At 42.9% G+C, this 16,619-nt stretch overlaps 1 protein-coding gene across 1 annotated transcript in view; it reads left to right on the top strand.

Moving 5' to 3' along the window:
* The first annotated feature begins 295 nt into the window (after positions 1–295).
* The window catches only part of PPP1R21 (protein phosphatase 1 regulatory subunit 21), a 61,185-nt gene continuing 44,861 nt past the window's right edge, over positions 296–16,619 (top strand). The window contains exons 1-3 of the mRNA XM_061155455.1: positions 296–482; positions 13,001–13,069; positions 16,063–16,209. Coding sequence (XP_061011438.1) covers positions 426–482; positions 13,001–13,069; positions 16,063–16,209 — 273 coding nt within the window. The 5' untranslated portion in view covers positions 296–425. The remainder of the gene's footprint in view (positions 483–13,000; positions 13,070–16,062; positions 16,210–16,619) is intronic.

The following is a 16,619-nucleotide window of genomic DNA, read 5'->3' as shown; positions in this document are numbered from 1 at the left end:
CTTCGCACCACCGCCCCTCTCCGCCGTCCCCCGCCCATTCTGTGGGCTCTTATCATTTTCTTCCGCTTTTAATACTCTCCTTCCCTGTTCTGGGTCGCCATCTTGGACCATGAGTCAAGATGGCGCCCCCTGGTCCTAAAGGCAGAGCCCAGGAGCGCCAGCGATTCTGCGCGTGTACGTGCTCGGGCGCGAGAGGGCGGGGCGGTGACGTCAGACGTCCCCCCGCCCCCGGCGGTCGCTCCACCCCTGGCCCCACTCCTCCTTCCTCTCACCCGGCGAACCCGGAAGTGGAGGAGGAGGCGCGGCGGCGGTGGCTGAGCGGGCAGGAGCTGGTGGAGCCATACCCGGCAGCGTGTCTGGGGTTGGGGGCGGGGGGTGGGGCTGAGTGGCCTGGGCAGTCTGGCCTGGACAGGGCGGGGGAGGCCATGGCCTCGGCAGAGTTGCAGGGGAAGTACCAGAAGCTGGCTCAGGAGTACTCGAAGGTACCCGTCGTATGCGGGGAGTAGGGGGTCCCCGGTCCTGAGGCCTCGGGTTGCCTTGGCAGCGACTTGTCGGGACAGAGGGAGACGGCGGAGGGGGCACGCGAGCGCGCCCCTCCTGTCTCCTCCGTCTTCTGTATCCACCATTACCGTGCTTCCACCTGCAGTTCCCAGGAGATGGGGCCGGGCGGTGTCTGGTCGGTGTGCGTTTCTGCGGGTAGGAGCTGGAGTTTGATTCTTCCTTCTCACTGAACTAGCGGGCTTGGACAGGGATGTCAGAAATCCTGGCTTCCGCCTCTGGTGCTGGTCGGGAGGGGCAGGGAAAGGTGAGGACCATCGCTTTCCTGCTGCTTCCTCAGTTTTCCAGCCCGGCGATGGAAAGGATCAAGCTTTCTCCTTTCCCACAGGGATGATGTGAGGATAAAGAGATTTATCTGCCTCCCCCCGACCCCCCCGCAATTAAATCTGAAGTGTGAATAGAGTCATGCGTGTAAACTACTTCACCAGAGATAGATGGTTACGAATGGATTCAGTGCTTTGAAAAGACGTTGTCTGAAAATGATTTTGAAAGCTGGAGTGCTAGGGCTGTGTCCTTTTCTCTTTTTCTTGGGTCGCCTGGAGTGGGGCAGAGCACCCAGAAGATACTCAGGACATGTTGAATTAAGCAAAATAGTGACCTTTCCCTTTGTCATATTTATGGCATCCGTCTGTTAAATGATGGGACCCTTTTCTTGGAAAAGGGCGTTGCTGCTTTTCTGTGTAGTGTGGTTCTGCCTCAAGAATATGCTAATGAAGTTCTCAAAGCAGAATCTTGCATCTTTGGAAATAGATTCAGTAGTCATTAAACTTGGTTTTCAATGATCTTGGCATTCAAGGGAGCATGGGGAAGCTTAGACTCCTTTTTACTTTGGAGAAACAGAGACACACTTTAAAAAATTTCATATAACAAATATGCAGCAAGGTGAAATGCATTGTTTTGTGAAAAATAAAACCTGTACCTAAACATACACACTTAAGTCTTCACAATCACATGGAAGCCTTTTGAGATACTGTTATTCCAGTGGTGCTACTATTTGGCAAGGGCTTCCCCAGTGGCTCAGAAGGTAAAGAATCCACCTGCAATGTGGGAGGCCTGGGTTGGGAGGATCCCCTGGAGGAGGGCATGGCAACCCACTCCAGTATTCTTCCCTGGAGAATCCCCATGGACAGAGGAGCCTGGCGGACTACAGTCCAAGGGGTCGCAAAGAGTCAGACAGACTGAGCGTCTAAGTATGACCATTGGCAAGACTTCTGCATTTCCCTTTGAATTTGTCTCTAAGAGCCTCTGGCAAGATGTTAGTGATGGCAAGTTTTTAATCCTTTGAAGGCATTTTTTGTTTCTTTGTTTGAAAGGGCAAGAAATTATTTGGAACAAATCCATGTGATGAAGTGTGGTGGGTAGAGGATGGCAGCCCGCACACTTGGCTCTCCTATTTTGGGGTGAAAATGTTTCATGAGTTTAAAGTAAGGGGACTGATTTTCTTTTCCGGAGAGAAAACTAGCTCAGAAGGCAATTCCAAATGGCAGAAGAGAGTTCTAGAAATATTTAGAGCAGTGACTGCACTGCTGAAATAACAGCCTCCCAAAAGTAGTGAAAACTTTGAAAAGATTTTATTCTTTTGGCTATGTAAGCTCTTTGGTTCAGCAGACAGTTATGTGCCACCTGTGAACAGTCTGCCAGGCCCCATAGAGTGAGGCAGAGTTCCACCTTAAGGAGAACCCTTTAATAGAATATTCAAATGTTGTACTTAAAATTAATACAAGACGACAAGTGTCATATCAGTGGGCGCACAGAAGAAATGGCAGGTAACAGTAGAAGTTACTCAGATTGGGGAGTAATGGATAGGGAGGAAAGGATGGATGGTAGTATTCCAGGCAAACGAGACAGTCTCTGCTGACATGAAGACATGGTCAGATACATGACAGAGAGTGGTGAAATATGGTTGGAGGGATAACTTGGACCCGATTATGAAGAGTTGTGGATGTCAAGTAAGAAGTTTGAATAAATGGACTAGACACTAAAGGTTTTCAAATGGAAGAGTGACATTGCTTTTGGAAAGATAACTGGTAGCTGTGTGGAAGATGACTGAAATGGGGAAAGACTGGTGAAAAGGAGACCAGACTGCAGGCTCTTTGAATAGTACCAGGGAGAGTTATGTAGGATTAAATAAAGTTTGTGGCTGTTAAGATGGATAGGGCTTAAATTTAGGAATTATGGTTGACAAATATGGTTTAGCTTGTCTGTTTTTTGAGTGCCTGCTTTGCATGTAGCCACAAACTTATGAAGGATATGGAAGTGTCAGGGCACTCATCCTTGTGTCTCATTCATTCTGTGGGATGTGATGAGTGAGGGAAGACTTGAGAGTTGACCCTGAAATTAACGCATGGACTGCTCTGACGGAACACCACTGCCAACTGGCAGAGGAGGGTGGGTCAGAAGGCGCGCCAGTTTGGAGTGAAGGTTAGATGTAATCATAGAATTATGGTTGGAAGGCATGCTGAGGCCATCTGATTCACATAGTAGGTTGAAGTAATGTTGGGGTCATTGTCCAAAATTTCTAGTGGAGACAGACTGGCTAAAAGTCAGGACAAAGGCCAGAACTATTATTTATTTATTTATTTTTTCATTTATTTTTATTAGTTGGAGGCTAATTACTTTACAATATTGTAGTGGTTCTTGCCATACATTGACATGAATCAGCCATGGATTTACATAGGCCAGAACTTTTAAAATAATTCCCCTAAAGAAGATAGTTGAACTTTGAGAGTTAGTCACTTTAGGTAGATTCTTTGGGGAACATCTGTGGAAGGCTGTGACAACAGGAGATGCTAAGGGTACTGTAGGGGGTCTGCCAGACTTGAAGTTGTCTCCCTGTTGGGCCGGACCATTTTTCATCCTTTTAACTGCAACGTGATGGAAATTTCAGAATGTGAGAACAGGGATTGGTCAAAAGATTTCATGTGCTTTTTGTTCCCTGTCGATTCTAGTGCCAGGCAATTTCTAGATAAGATTTATGCTACCAATAAGCCTACTAACTTAGCGATAAGGAATCCACCTGAAATGCAGGAGACCCAGTTTGATCCCTGCATCAGGAAGATTCCCTTGGAGAAGGGAATGGCTACCCACTCCAGTATTCTTTCCTGGAGAATCCCATGGACAGAGGAGCCTGGTGAGCTGCAGTCCATGGGGTTGTAAGAGTCAGACTCAAGCGAGTGACTGAGCATGCAGTATGCATGCTACCTTCAACCCTGTGCCTATGGAAGAGGGTATTCTACCTTTTTGTTAGCTTCCCTGGTACAGAATTTGTGGGCTGATGTTGAATTTCAGTTATGTCTCCCTTTTTCCTTATTTAGGATACAAAGAAAAATGATGTCCTCCTATAGAAGGAGGCCTAAATACCAAGAGAGCAGCAAGCATGATCCCTCAACCAATGACATCACTTGCAGAATCTTCTCATTCTTATTTAAGAATGAGGCAGATCTCAGCCTGTGTGCCAGGAAGGGGTCCATTTCTCCCTTTATAACTTCTGTCATAATATTTTTTCCCCTGAGAAGGAGAAAAAACAGTCTGAGGAGCTCCCATTAAAGAGACTGAGAGTTTCATTAGATAAAAAATGAACCATGGAGGCCGAAGCAGATGAAAATTTCTGAGGCAGACAGGTTGCTAAAACATAAAATGTTATGGAAAGGCCAGTTAAAGTGGAGATTAAGACGTTAGTGGTTTGGGCAATTAGGCAATCACTGTAGGCTTTAAATTTCTGGTTTAACTGGGGGCGGGGAAGGGGTTAGAAGCTGGTTTTCAGAGATTTATGAAGTTAATAGGTAATAGATGGAGGCTGCCTCTTTGAGATGTGAGGGAGAGTTAATCAGGGCCTCATTTTGACTACACTGTTGACTTAAGAATCAGAGACCATTTCTCACTGGGTGTTTTGTCCACGGCCTATTCTGTGTGGATGCTCTGGTATATCTCTTTCTGGAAAAGAGGCTGAGGGCACACAGTCCTGACCCATTTGATTTCAGTCTGCTTTCTCTGCACAGGCTTCTGCACTCTTGCCAGGCACAATGTCCATGTGGAAGCAAGTGTCAAGTCTCACCATCTTCCCGTTGTTTTTGTTAGCCTGGGTCGGTGGCTCAAAGTGTAGCCTCGGGATCAGCACCATCAGTGGTGGGGATGGGTTGCATCTACCCTGGATTTACCGAATCTGAAACTGGTGGTCAGACCTGGGAATCTGTGTGGTAACAAACTTCTCCAGTGATTTGCGTGCACACCAGAGTTTGAGAACCACCAAGAAATGGTGTCAGTATAGTCGCTTTTGCTCAGATAAAGGTAACCTTTTCAAAGCTCTAAAAGCCAGTGGGAAAGCTGGATCCTATTTCTCCACCGGTTTACTTTGCAATTGATGCTTCTTGTAGTTATGAAGGAGATTGCCTTTGGAAACTTTTTAGATTGATACTCTTAGAGCTTCTCGTTTTAGGAAAGGATCAGTTTTGCTTACCAGAGAGCAGGTAAACCTGGTAAGGTTGGCTGAACCTGGTTGATTGCTTCCTCTTGTAAAAGAAGTAAGACTCAGGAGCGGGACTAAAGTAAAACGGAGTATCAGCTTTTCTCTACCCTAATGTGTTGAGTTCACTACTAAAGGTGGATTGAAAAACGGCCTGTGTTCAGTGCTGTGCGCTGGAGCTTTCCAGGAGAATGAAAATGCTCTGCATGTTTGCTGTCCGGTAGGGGATCCACTAGCACATGGGGCTGTTGAGTACTTGAGACATGGCTAGCCCAGCTGAGGAACTGAATTTTGGATTTTATTTAAGTCATTTAAGTTTATTTTTTATTTTATTTTTGGTTGCATCGGATCTTAGTTGCAGCACGCAGGCTCCTCTTTGCACCTCATAGGCTTTTCTCTAAATGTGGCTCGGGGGATCCCAGTTCCCCAACAGGGATTGAACACATGCCCCTTGCACTGGAAGTCAGATTTGCATCCATTGGCTCACCAGGGAAGTCCCAGTAATTTAAGTTTTAATAGGAACATGTGGCTATCGACCACCCTGCTGAACTGTGCCAGGTTAGCCCCTAGATCAGTGCATCGCAAACGTAAATATCCATGTGACTCACCTGAGAGGTGAAAGTGGTAGTCACTCAGTCATGTCTGATTCTTTGTGACCCCTGGACTATAGCTCGCTAGGCTCCTCTGTCCGTGAAATTCTCCAGGTAAGAATACTGGTGTGGGTTGCCATGCCTTTCTCCAGGGGATCTTTCTGATCCAGGGATTGAACCTGGGTCTCTTGCATTGCAGGCGAATTCTTTACCATCTGAGCCATCAGGGAAGCACCTTGTTAAACTGCAGATTCTGGTTCAGTAGGTCTGGGGTGGGGCCTAGATTCTGCTCCCAGGTGATCCTGCTACAGCTGTCCCTAGACCACACATTGAATAGCAAGACCTTAGAAAGTCAAGCGGTGTCCTACTCTTTTAATTCAGCTGAATTGCCAAGCAGTCACTGATGAGGCAGACTGCAGAGTTGGGGTGGGGGTTTTGTCCTACTGAATTTCCCTACACAGGAGCAGGGACAAGAGAAAGAGTTTTGTTTGAAGGCAGGTCTGAAAGACGGTTTTCTTCCCAGCTCAGTGACAAAAGGATCTCAGCCTTTAGTACACAGTATGTAGCCTACAGCTACTTTATGATTTTCCGGGGCGAGGAGCAAGTTAGCAGGCAGAGAGAAAGACTGAGTGGTATTCCCACAGCTGTAGAATACCAAAAATGTTACAACTGGGAGTTTTTTAAAGGCTCATCCAGGCTAGAGATATTGAAACTGTGGTCTGCTGTTGACTTAAATACTCTGAAATCAGGGTTTTTGGTGAGGTTTAGGAATGGGCTTCAGGTTGTCTGCTGCATACATTATTTTGTAACAGAGAAAAGCTAGATGTCTAAAGATTTGTTTTATAGGGTTGTAAAACATGTATAAGGGCTTCCCAGATGGCACTGTGATAAAGAACCTGCCTGCCAATGCAGGAGATGCAGGTTTGATACCTGGGTCAGGAAGATCCTCTGGAGGAGGAAATGGCAACCCACTCCAGTATTCTTGCCTGAAAAATTCCGTGGACAGAGAGGCCTGGCGGGCTACAGTCCATGGGGTCGCAAAGAGTTGGACTGAGCACACACGAAAACATGCATAAATGTCAGAAGGCCCATTGTATGGAAGCAGTTATGTAAGAGTGAATTATAACAGTCTAGTTGAGGATTAGATGAGAAACCACATATAGGCTATTCACCTCTCTTTCCCCACAAATGCTTCTAGTAGTTTGTGATAGAAGTAGTACATCTCTACTCTTGGACCAGTTACTCTACCACGTATTGGCAGAGCGGTGTGAGAGAGATCATAGGTGTCTCACCCTGCTCTCTGTGTCCCCGGAGAAACCGCTTTATGGTAAGTCTGAGTGAAGCTGGGCTGTTCCAGAACCAGAGTCACACAGAGCAGTCAGGGCACTGGTTATCAGAGAGTTAGGCCCAGGGCTTTTGACGGTGCTTCATGTCCTGTAGGACCGTGAGGTTCAACTCATTTGGAGAAGGGCTTTAAAGAGGGACTGTTGAAGTAATGATGGTCCCCTGTAGTTGTAGAATGCATTACATTTTTGGCTCTGTTGGGCCTTAGTTGCAGCATGCAGGCTCTTCTTGCTGCACGCGGGCCTTTCTCTAGTTGCAGCGCCCAAGGCTTAGTTGCCCCCTCGGCATGTGGGATCTTAGTTCCTTGACCAGGGTTTGAACCTGTGTCTCCTGCACTGGTGGGTGGATTCTTGACCACCGAGCCACCAGGAAAGTCCCTACAAAGGATTACATTTAGACACCTTTTAGTTACATCAATGGTCCCCAACCTTTTTGGTAGCAGGGATCGATGTTGTGGAAGACAGGTTTTCCACAGACTGGCAGAGGGGAGGGGTGGTTTCAGGATGATTCAAGCATATTACATTTATTGTGCACTTTGTTTCTATTATTATTACATTGTGATACATAATGAAGTAATTATATAGCTCACCATAATGCAGAATCAGTGGCAGCCCTGAACTTGTTTTCCTACAACTAGACGGTCCCATCTGGGGGTGTTGGGAGGGCGATGGGCAACAGCTGTAAATACAGCCACAACTTCACTCCCTCGCATGCAGCTCACCCCCTGCTGTGTGGCCTGGTTCCTAACAGGCCACTTATCAGTAGTGGAAGGTGGCCTGGGGGTTGGGGACCCCTGATTTACAGCATTTAATTAGATAATTAACTAAACATTTATCGAGTGCCTTCTCTGTCCATAGCATTGATCTTTCATTGTAGGCAGGAGATACAAGGGGTTATACTGTAGTCTCTACTGTGAAGGACAGGTTGATTGGCAGATGGGACACGAGTATAGAAATCATACATAAATTAGTGAATGTAAAATGTACTACTAAGACTGAATACTTTTATAAGTGATGTCCTGTTACTAGTAAGTGCCCAGGAAACTGAGGGCATGGTCTCTGTGGACCATAGGGGCACTATAGAGAATGGTTGGGAAAAATCTATGGAGGTAGAATCAGAGTAGGAAATAGGCTGTAGAAGAACAGTTGGGGTTTGGTTGGTCAACATGAGAACAGGTTGTGTTTTTGAGTCAAGGTAAAACTAGTCAGAAGATCACAAGACCATGAAAAATGAGTTGACTTGGGATTCAGAGGACCATTTCTCTACTGAATGGAATAGTAGTGCATGGCACAGCTGCTGGAAATAGGCTATATCATCTCCTGGAGAATTTCCCTGTCCTAATGGAGACTTGAGGGCAGTTGTTTCTCAGTTACATCCCCGTCCACTGGAGTCTCCACACTGGTCTCCTAGAGGCATTAGTGACCATCTATAACTGTTTCTAAAACAAACACTGCATTTGCTTTCCCACTGTGGTGAATGCTGATGAGGAGAAAGATAAGATTCTGAAAGACCAGACTGGTCACAACACTATCTACATTTGACAAGATGCTGGTCAGTAATGCAAAGATGTGGCAGTGGCTGAAATGCAGGAAGATGCCAAATGCCAAGTGTAATTAACAAGGCAGTGGGGTTGGCTGAGCTCATCCTTTTCTACCTACCAAGTAATAGAAAGGGATTTTAGATAAATATTTCTAAAAGCTGCATTTTTCTGTTGAGTGGTACCACTGAAACACTGTTTGAATTGTTATCAATTCACCCAACAGTATTTTCCAAAGGAAAATCAAAATAATTTTTCTTTATGATCAGATTAACTTCCAAACATCAGTAATTTGAAAAATTTAATTTTGCTTTTTTTTTTTTTTTTTGACAAAGTAGGCTGTTCAGTTTGCTTTAAATAGCTTCTAAGTGTGCCTTAGAAATTACAGGTGAGGTTTTCCTGTTTGCTTGTTTGTTTTTAAAATGGATGCAATTCTGGTCCTGCAGAAAATTATCAGTTCAGCAAATTTCAGACTTCATCCTTAGTCTTTGAGGCAGTCAGTAAGAGGTTCTAAAGACTGCACAAAGAATATGATCATAGATCAAAGTTAGAATGGGGGTATGAAATGAAACCTACACCCTCAAGTAGTACTGCTGTCCTTTGGCTATATGAGTTTGAAAATATTTATTGAATTCTGTTACCTAGGTAGCATGTTATCCAAAAATATATTGATATTGCTTAAAAGGTAATATACTATGTGATGGAAGTCAGTACTAAAGTGGTGGTTTAGTCTCTCTTCTGAACTTCTAGAGCAGAGTGTAAAGAACCTAATATTAATGGTAAATATTTTAGGCTTGAGGCCATATGGTTTCCATTGCATTTACTCATTTCTGTCACTGTAACTCAAAAGCAATCATAGACAATTCATCAATAATGAGTTTGGCTGTGTTCTGCAAAACTTTAAAATAGGTAGCTGTCCAGTTTGGCTCAGGGACCTTAGTTTGATAACCCCTGTTCTAGAAAATTTAATGTCCACATTATTTTTTTAAGCAGGAAATGCTAGTATTATTATCTTTTCTCTTCCCTTTAAATTGTAAACTTTTAAAAAACAGGGACCATTTCTTTTATTTCTTTCTCTCCTTATATCATTAGCATAGTCCCTTTGTTTTGTTCAGTCACTCAGTCATGTCCAATTCTTTGTGACCCCATGGACTGCAGCACACCAGACTTCCCTTTGCTTCGCTATCTCCCAGAGTTTGCTGAAACCCTTGTCCATTGAGTTGATGATGTCAACCAACCGTCTCATTCTCTGTCACCCTCTTCTCCTGCCTTCAGTCTTTCCCAGCATCAGAGTCTTTTCCAGTGAGTTGGTTCTTCACATCAGGTGGCCAAAGTATTACAGCTTAAGCTTCAGCATCAGTCTTTCCAATGAATATGCAGGGTTGATTTCCTTTAGGATTGACTAGTTTGATCTCTTTGTTGTCCAGGCGACCCTCAAAAGTCTTCTCCAGCACCACAGTTCGAAAGCATCAATTCTTCAACACTCAGCCTTCTTTATGGTCTAATTCTCACATCCATACGTGACTACTGGAAAAACCATACCTATGACTGTATGGACTCTTGTAGGCACAGTGATGTCTCTGCTTTTTAGTCCACTGTCTAGGTTTGTCATAGCTTCTCTTCTAAGGAGCAAGCGTCTTTTAATTTCATGGCTGGAGTACTGTCCACAGTGATTTTGGAGCCCAAGAAAATAAAGTCTGTTACCATTTCCACTTTTCCCCCCATCTATTTGCCTTGAAGTGATGGAACTGGATGTCATGATCTTAGTTTTTTGAATGTTGAGTTTTAAGCCAGCATTTTCACTCTCCTCTTTCACCTTTATCAAGAGGCTCTTTAGTTCCTTTTTGCTTTCTGCCATTAAGGTGGTATCATCTGCATATCTGAGGTTATTGATATTTCTGGCAATCTTGATTGCAGGTTGGGCTTCATCCAGCCCAGCATTTCGCATGATGTGGAGGTTTAATCACTAAATCTTGTACGACTCTTTCAACCCCATGGACTGTAGCCTGCCAGGCTTCTCTGTCCATGGGGATTCTCCAGGCAAGAATGCTGGAGTAGGTTGCCAGTTCCTTCTCCAAGGGAATCTTCCTGACCCAGGAATTGAACCTGGGTCTCCTGCATTGCAGGCGGATTCTTTACTGTCTGATCTACAAGGGAAGTCTTATTATGATGTACTCGGCATATAAGTTAAATAAGCAGGGTGACAATATACAGCCTTGACGTACTCCTTTCCCAATTTTGAACCAGTCTGTTGTTCCATGTCCGGTTCTAGCTGTTGATTCTTGACTTGTAATGCAGGTTTCTCAGGAGGCAGGTAACGTGGTCTGTTATTTTCATCTCTTTAGGAATTTTCCACAGTTCATTGAGATCCACACAATCAAAGGTTTTAGCATAGTCAATGAAGCAGAAGTAGATGTGTTTTTGAAATTCTCTTGCTTTTTCTATGTTGCAACAGTTGTTGGCAGTTTGATCTCTGGTTCCTCTGCATTGTCTAAATCCTTTTTGTACACCTGGAAGTTATTGGTTCACGTACTATTGAAGCCCAGCTTGAAGGATTTTGAGCATTACCTGGCTAGCATGTGAAATGAGTACAATTGTGCAGTAGGTTGAACCTTCTTTGGCATTGCCTTTCTTTGGGATCGGAATGAAAATAGACCTTTTCCAGTCCTGTGGGCACTGCTGAGTTTTCCAAATGCACTGGCGTATTGAGTGCAGCACTTTAACAGCATCTTCTTTTAGGATCAGATGATCTGAACCACAGTTAGCTCCTGGTCATATGGCAAACTAGAAGTGTATCTGTTGTCCCTTTGATTCTACTCTCTTAATAAGAGGTCTGTTACTGTTTGTGGGACATGTTATCATTTAGAAAGTGCTTTGACATAGATTTCTTATCTGATTCTCACAACAACCTCAGAAGAATGAAGATAGGGTAGGTGTATTGCCCCATTTTGTAGACCATATAACCGAGACTCAGAAAGATTAAGTGAGTGTCTCTAGTTTATATTGTCTAGGAAGTGACAGAGCAAAATTTGGATCTTCTTTTGTGGTAGTGAACTCTGTTCTCTAACTTTCTAAAAATAGAAGCAGCTCATCTTTTTAGTCTGTCTTGATCAAACTGAATATCCTGCAGTGTTCCTGTTTTTCTTAGAATCTTAGCTCAGTTTTCTCTTGAGTATCAAAGGCTCAGTTTAAAGTTTAGCATTCAAATATTCCTATTCTTTTGGCACAGAAAAGGGTCATTTCTGTTTTCAAGACACAGATGTGAGCTGCACAGAATTAGAAATAGATTTTTTTTTTTTAGCTCATAGATAAAATCATCCCATTCATTTAGTTTCTCAGAGAAGAACCTGGTCTTTCATGGCCTTTGTGCTGAGTCCTCAGACTGTCTGTGTGTAGCCCTTTGGTGTCAGCTATGCCGTGCTGGTGTATTTGTCCTCACATGCTGTGTTGTGCTTGTTGATAATTACAGAAGGGATTACTACAGAAGATTTATCTTTCAAAACCCTGCTGGTGATGGTGATACAGATGTAACCATGGATAAAATCCATCAAGCTGTATAATTTTGCTTTGTATATTTTAAGATAAAGGTCGACCCCAACTTAAAAAAGTTAACTCCAAAAGAAACCCAAGTCCTGCCTCCCCCCAAACTTCTTCCATCTCACCAGCCTACTACTGTTGTCATTTATATTTAGCTTTATAAAACAATAGCCAGTGTTGTTTAAATGGCATTACACCTGGAGTCAAAACTACTGGTGTCTGATTGTCAGCATTGCCACTTAACTTCTCTGTACCTTAGTTTGCTCATGTGTGAAGTCGTGGTAATTATAGCACCTATTTCATCAGGTTGTGAGGATTGATGAGGTAGTATATGTAAAGTATTTAGGACAGTGCCTGGTATGTAATGAGCATTCAAATGCTAGCTGCTATTGTTATTAATTTCTGAGTTGAACTTGCTTCTCGGTTGCTTTTGTACACTGCTTCTGCTGATGCCTGATTGTAAGTCCTCCATTCCTGAGGCTGAAGTGAGTGATGGTTGCATGGCTAATATTAGGCCCAGTATCCTGCTGGGTGTGTTGATGCCCTGTACTTTGGTTCGCTGTAGAATTCTTATTCCATACTTAGTCCAGTTGTATGTATTTTACAGGTGAATGGTATGTCAAGAGTTACAAGGAAAACAGCATACTTAGTACCCTATTGTATATTGTATTAGTTTTTATTTAGGGAGGTGATTGTTTTCATGGAAAGAACCATGTATATGGGAAGTCAAGAGACCTGGATTTTAGTCTTAAGTTTGCATTGTTTAGTTTTATGTCATTGGGCAGCTCAGCCTCTGTGTCCTTATTTGTAGAATGGTGGACTGGCGATCTCTGCTTTCCTCTTGAGGGCTCATTTGTATGTGAGCTGATAGTTACTCAGTGTACAGATTCCTATACAGTGATGGTAAGTGATTTCCTTGCTATAAGTGGTTGCTGTATATTAAAAATTAATTATTACTTCCTCTGTTTTCAGCTCCGGGCTCAGAATCAGGTCTTGAAGAAAGGTGTCGTGGATGAACAAGCGAATTCTGCTGCTTTGAAGGTAGGCTACTGAGTGTTTCTGTTGTGAGAGTTAGGTTAGTGTTTGGTGAAGCTTACAGCGGGGAATTCAGCCCATTTTGTGGGTTAAATTCCCAACTCTGACACTGATTCCCTAGGGATAGGGGAGGGTAATGGAATTTTTTTGTGCTTAACTTTCTTACTTATTTAGGTCTGAATGTGATGTGCTTTGGCTTCTTAGCTAGAGATTACAGAGATGTCTTACTGGATTGTATCTAACGCATCTCTCTCATACCCAGTGTCTTTCACAGCTAACTTCGTCCGGATTAATGAGGCTTCTTATCTGGCTTCATCTGACAGCACTCTGCAGGGACCGGGTCATATTCATGTTTATATCCCTAGCAGTCAGCAGATTGTCCCCTAATAAGTGGGTCTGAAAGTGTGAATCATTTAGTGCGTTAATCTTGGTTTGGGTTGAGCTGTTTGATAGTGGTGACCTGTGTTAATGAGGACTGTTTGAGTGATCCATCGGCACCTGTGACACCCAACTCTTTGTGACCCCAGGGACTAGAGCCTGCCACACTCCTCTGTCCATGGGATTCTCCAGGCGAGAATACTGGAGTGGGTTGCAATTCCCTTCTCCAGGGGAATCTTTCTGAGCAGGGATTGAACCCAGGTCTCCCACAATTACAGGCAAATTCTTTACCATCTGAGCCACCAGGGAAGCCCAGATATTGCTTAGTGATATTCTTAATTGGATAAATTGATTTTAGGATATGGATTCCTTCTTGGCCAAGTGTCAGTAAAATACACTGCCTCCCTCATTCTTTCACTGCCTCCCTTGCTCCCTCTTTAGAGAAAAGGGCTTAGGAGTCCCTTTACTTTTCTGTCTTTCTGGAGTAGCCTGCAACCAGTGACACGTCTCCTGTGTATTTCCACTCAGGTCACCAAGATCGTGAGATGTGTCCTTTCACTTGGCTAGTGTCGGACCCTTCTCTAGAGAAATCTGTCTCTTGAGGGGTGCTCCCTCCTTGGGAGCTATTCCACCAACTTGGGGCTGAGATGGTTCAGAGCACCTTACCCTAAGTTCTCTGCACTTAAGCTGAGATGATTAAAATTAAGCTTTATAGTCAGGATTTGTTAGCTAAGTTACTATTTTGTCTAAATACTGAAGAAATTAATTATTATCTCCTTATGATGTTTTAAACCTATCCCCGGGGAGACTATTTCCTAACTCATCGTGGTCGCCCACACTGTGTTTCACAGCCTCCTGTGGCTGATTGCGTCTGATTAACTCTGATGGTGGCGGTGGCGGTCACCCCGGTGATGGTGACAGCAGGCCCTGTTCCCTGAGTGCTCGCTGTGTGTCAGGCTGGCGTTGCGCCCAGCGCCTTACACCCATTTCCTCAGTTTTCACAACAGCCCTGGGAGGGCACACGCCACTGTCGTCATTGTCATTGCAGGAACTGGAATTTATAGAGAGATGGGGATGGATGTCTAATGAAATCAGTGATTGGTCAATGGGGCTGGAAAATTAGTCACATAGTGATTAATTAAGTATAGGGATGTAAAGAGATTACTTTTAATTGAACTGTTCATTGCAGTAGGCATTTTGATTATATTAGGTTTGTCTCTTCAATGAGTTGTTAGATACAATGAGCATTTATTGATTTGAATTTCCTTAAATTGAAATATATAATAATTTGGACATGGGCTGGGCCTAAGTTTACCATTGAACTTCAAGTAAACATTAAGGGTTTACTGAACAAGCCACAGAAAAGGAAATTTTTTTTCTCTTTAATAGAAACATATTCTATCCCTCTAGCCATGCCCTCAACATGCAAATAATGTTAGCAGATTGCAGAACCAGCCTCTGGTTTTTGGGTTGCTGTTTCAAAATCCACTATTCAAAATTGGGAAAGTTGCATTGATATATATATACACTATCATGTGTAGAATAGGTAAGTAGCAGGAAGCTGCTATATAACACAGGGAGCCCAGCTTGGCGCCCTGTAACCGAGAGGGGTGGAATGGAGTGGGAGAGGGAGGCTTAAGAGGGATGGGAGATATATGCAGTTATTACTGATTCAGTTGATGTACGGCAGAGACCGCCACGACATTGTAAAGCAATTATCCTCCAATTAAAAAAATCCCCTGTTCATTAAAACTTGACCTCTTCTTACTTAGCTTTATCGTGGTTTTTCAATGTAAGTAAACATACAGATCTTTCAATTTATGGTAGTATATGGCCATTTGTGTTTGATTACCAGTGAACACAAAGTTACCAGACTGTCGTAAGGAAAATATAGTTAGAATAATATTATTTTTAAAGATAGAGTGAAGCTAAATATTTCTCTTGTTTCCCATTTTCTTACCCTGTCGTGGTGTAAACAGTACAGCATGGTCAGTAGAAGACGTGTTGTTTAGATTTTAGATTTTGTTCCTATTTTCACTTTAAAGTGAACTGAGAATATTCTTTGTTAGGATATCTGGAAAATATTCTTTGTTAGGATAATATTGATTTTTATCTTTGACAAATCAGAATAATTTAAAGTTCAGAGTATTGAAAAGACTTCATTTTGACTGACTTAAATTCAAGGAGGATTTATAGGAAAAAGTGAATACAAATATATTTCTTCCATTCTTGCTTATTGAAGGGCATCATCAGTGAGTCTGAGGTTCTCTTTAAAATTTCAGATTTATAAAATTGTAGCCTCAGACTTTGTGACTCCTTACCACCAAACACATGAATAACAACATTATATAAAAACACGTTGTGGATATTTAAGTTGATAAATGTTATTTCAGTAGTATACTCTTTAGCTTTATTTTTAAATTTGCTTGGTTGGACTAGAAAATGATTTTGGCACCAAACAGAGCTAAAAAACCATAGGAACTGGAATGATAAACATAATTTTAATTCCTTAAAGAAAGTGGTTTTGATTATATTTTGGTGAGACAAAAAAAATTTTTTTTCATTATTTTTAAATGTTAAGACTAAATTACAAGGAATGGTCTGTTTTCACTTTGATGTAGGAACAACTGAAAATGAAGGATCAATCACTGAGGAAACTGCAGCAGGAAATGGACAGTTTGACATTCCGAAATCTGCAACTTGCCAAAAGGGTCGAGCTACTTCAAGATGAACTGGCTCTAAGTGAACCCCGAGGCAAGAAAAACAAGGTAGGTCAAGTCAAAGGTAGGGTGACCTTGTCATTAGGTGCAGACAGCTCCAGGCCATCCTGGTTTTAGCAGAAGACCTCACCTCCAAATACTCTAAAGGTCTATTTGTTGTACCTGGTTATTGGGTCCAGAAAGCAAACATTTATTGTTAATGTATACTAAGTATTTATTAGAGCTATTTTCACATGGAAGTGAGTTTTCAAGAGTTTATGCGAAACCAGCATGCACATAGTTGATTTAGTGGCTAAGAAAAATGAATGGTGTATCTCATGTTGGTCAAAATTACTGTTTTTTTAAGTTATACTAAGTTGCCATTTAACTCAAGGTAGGGCAGATAGAATGAGAAGCACTGTCGGATATGAACCACTGTCTGTGGAAGTGGCAGTTGAACTACTCATACATGAGGCTTG

The sequence above is a fragment of the Dama dama genome, chromosome 11, assembly GCF_033118175.1.
Source record: "Dama dama isolate Ldn47 chromosome 11, ASM3311817v1, whole genome shotgun sequence".
Lineage (NCBI taxonomy): Eukaryota > Metazoa > Chordata > Mammalia > Artiodactyla > Cervidae > Dama > Dama dama.
This window is presented reverse-complemented; position numbering and strand designations above follow the sequence as displayed.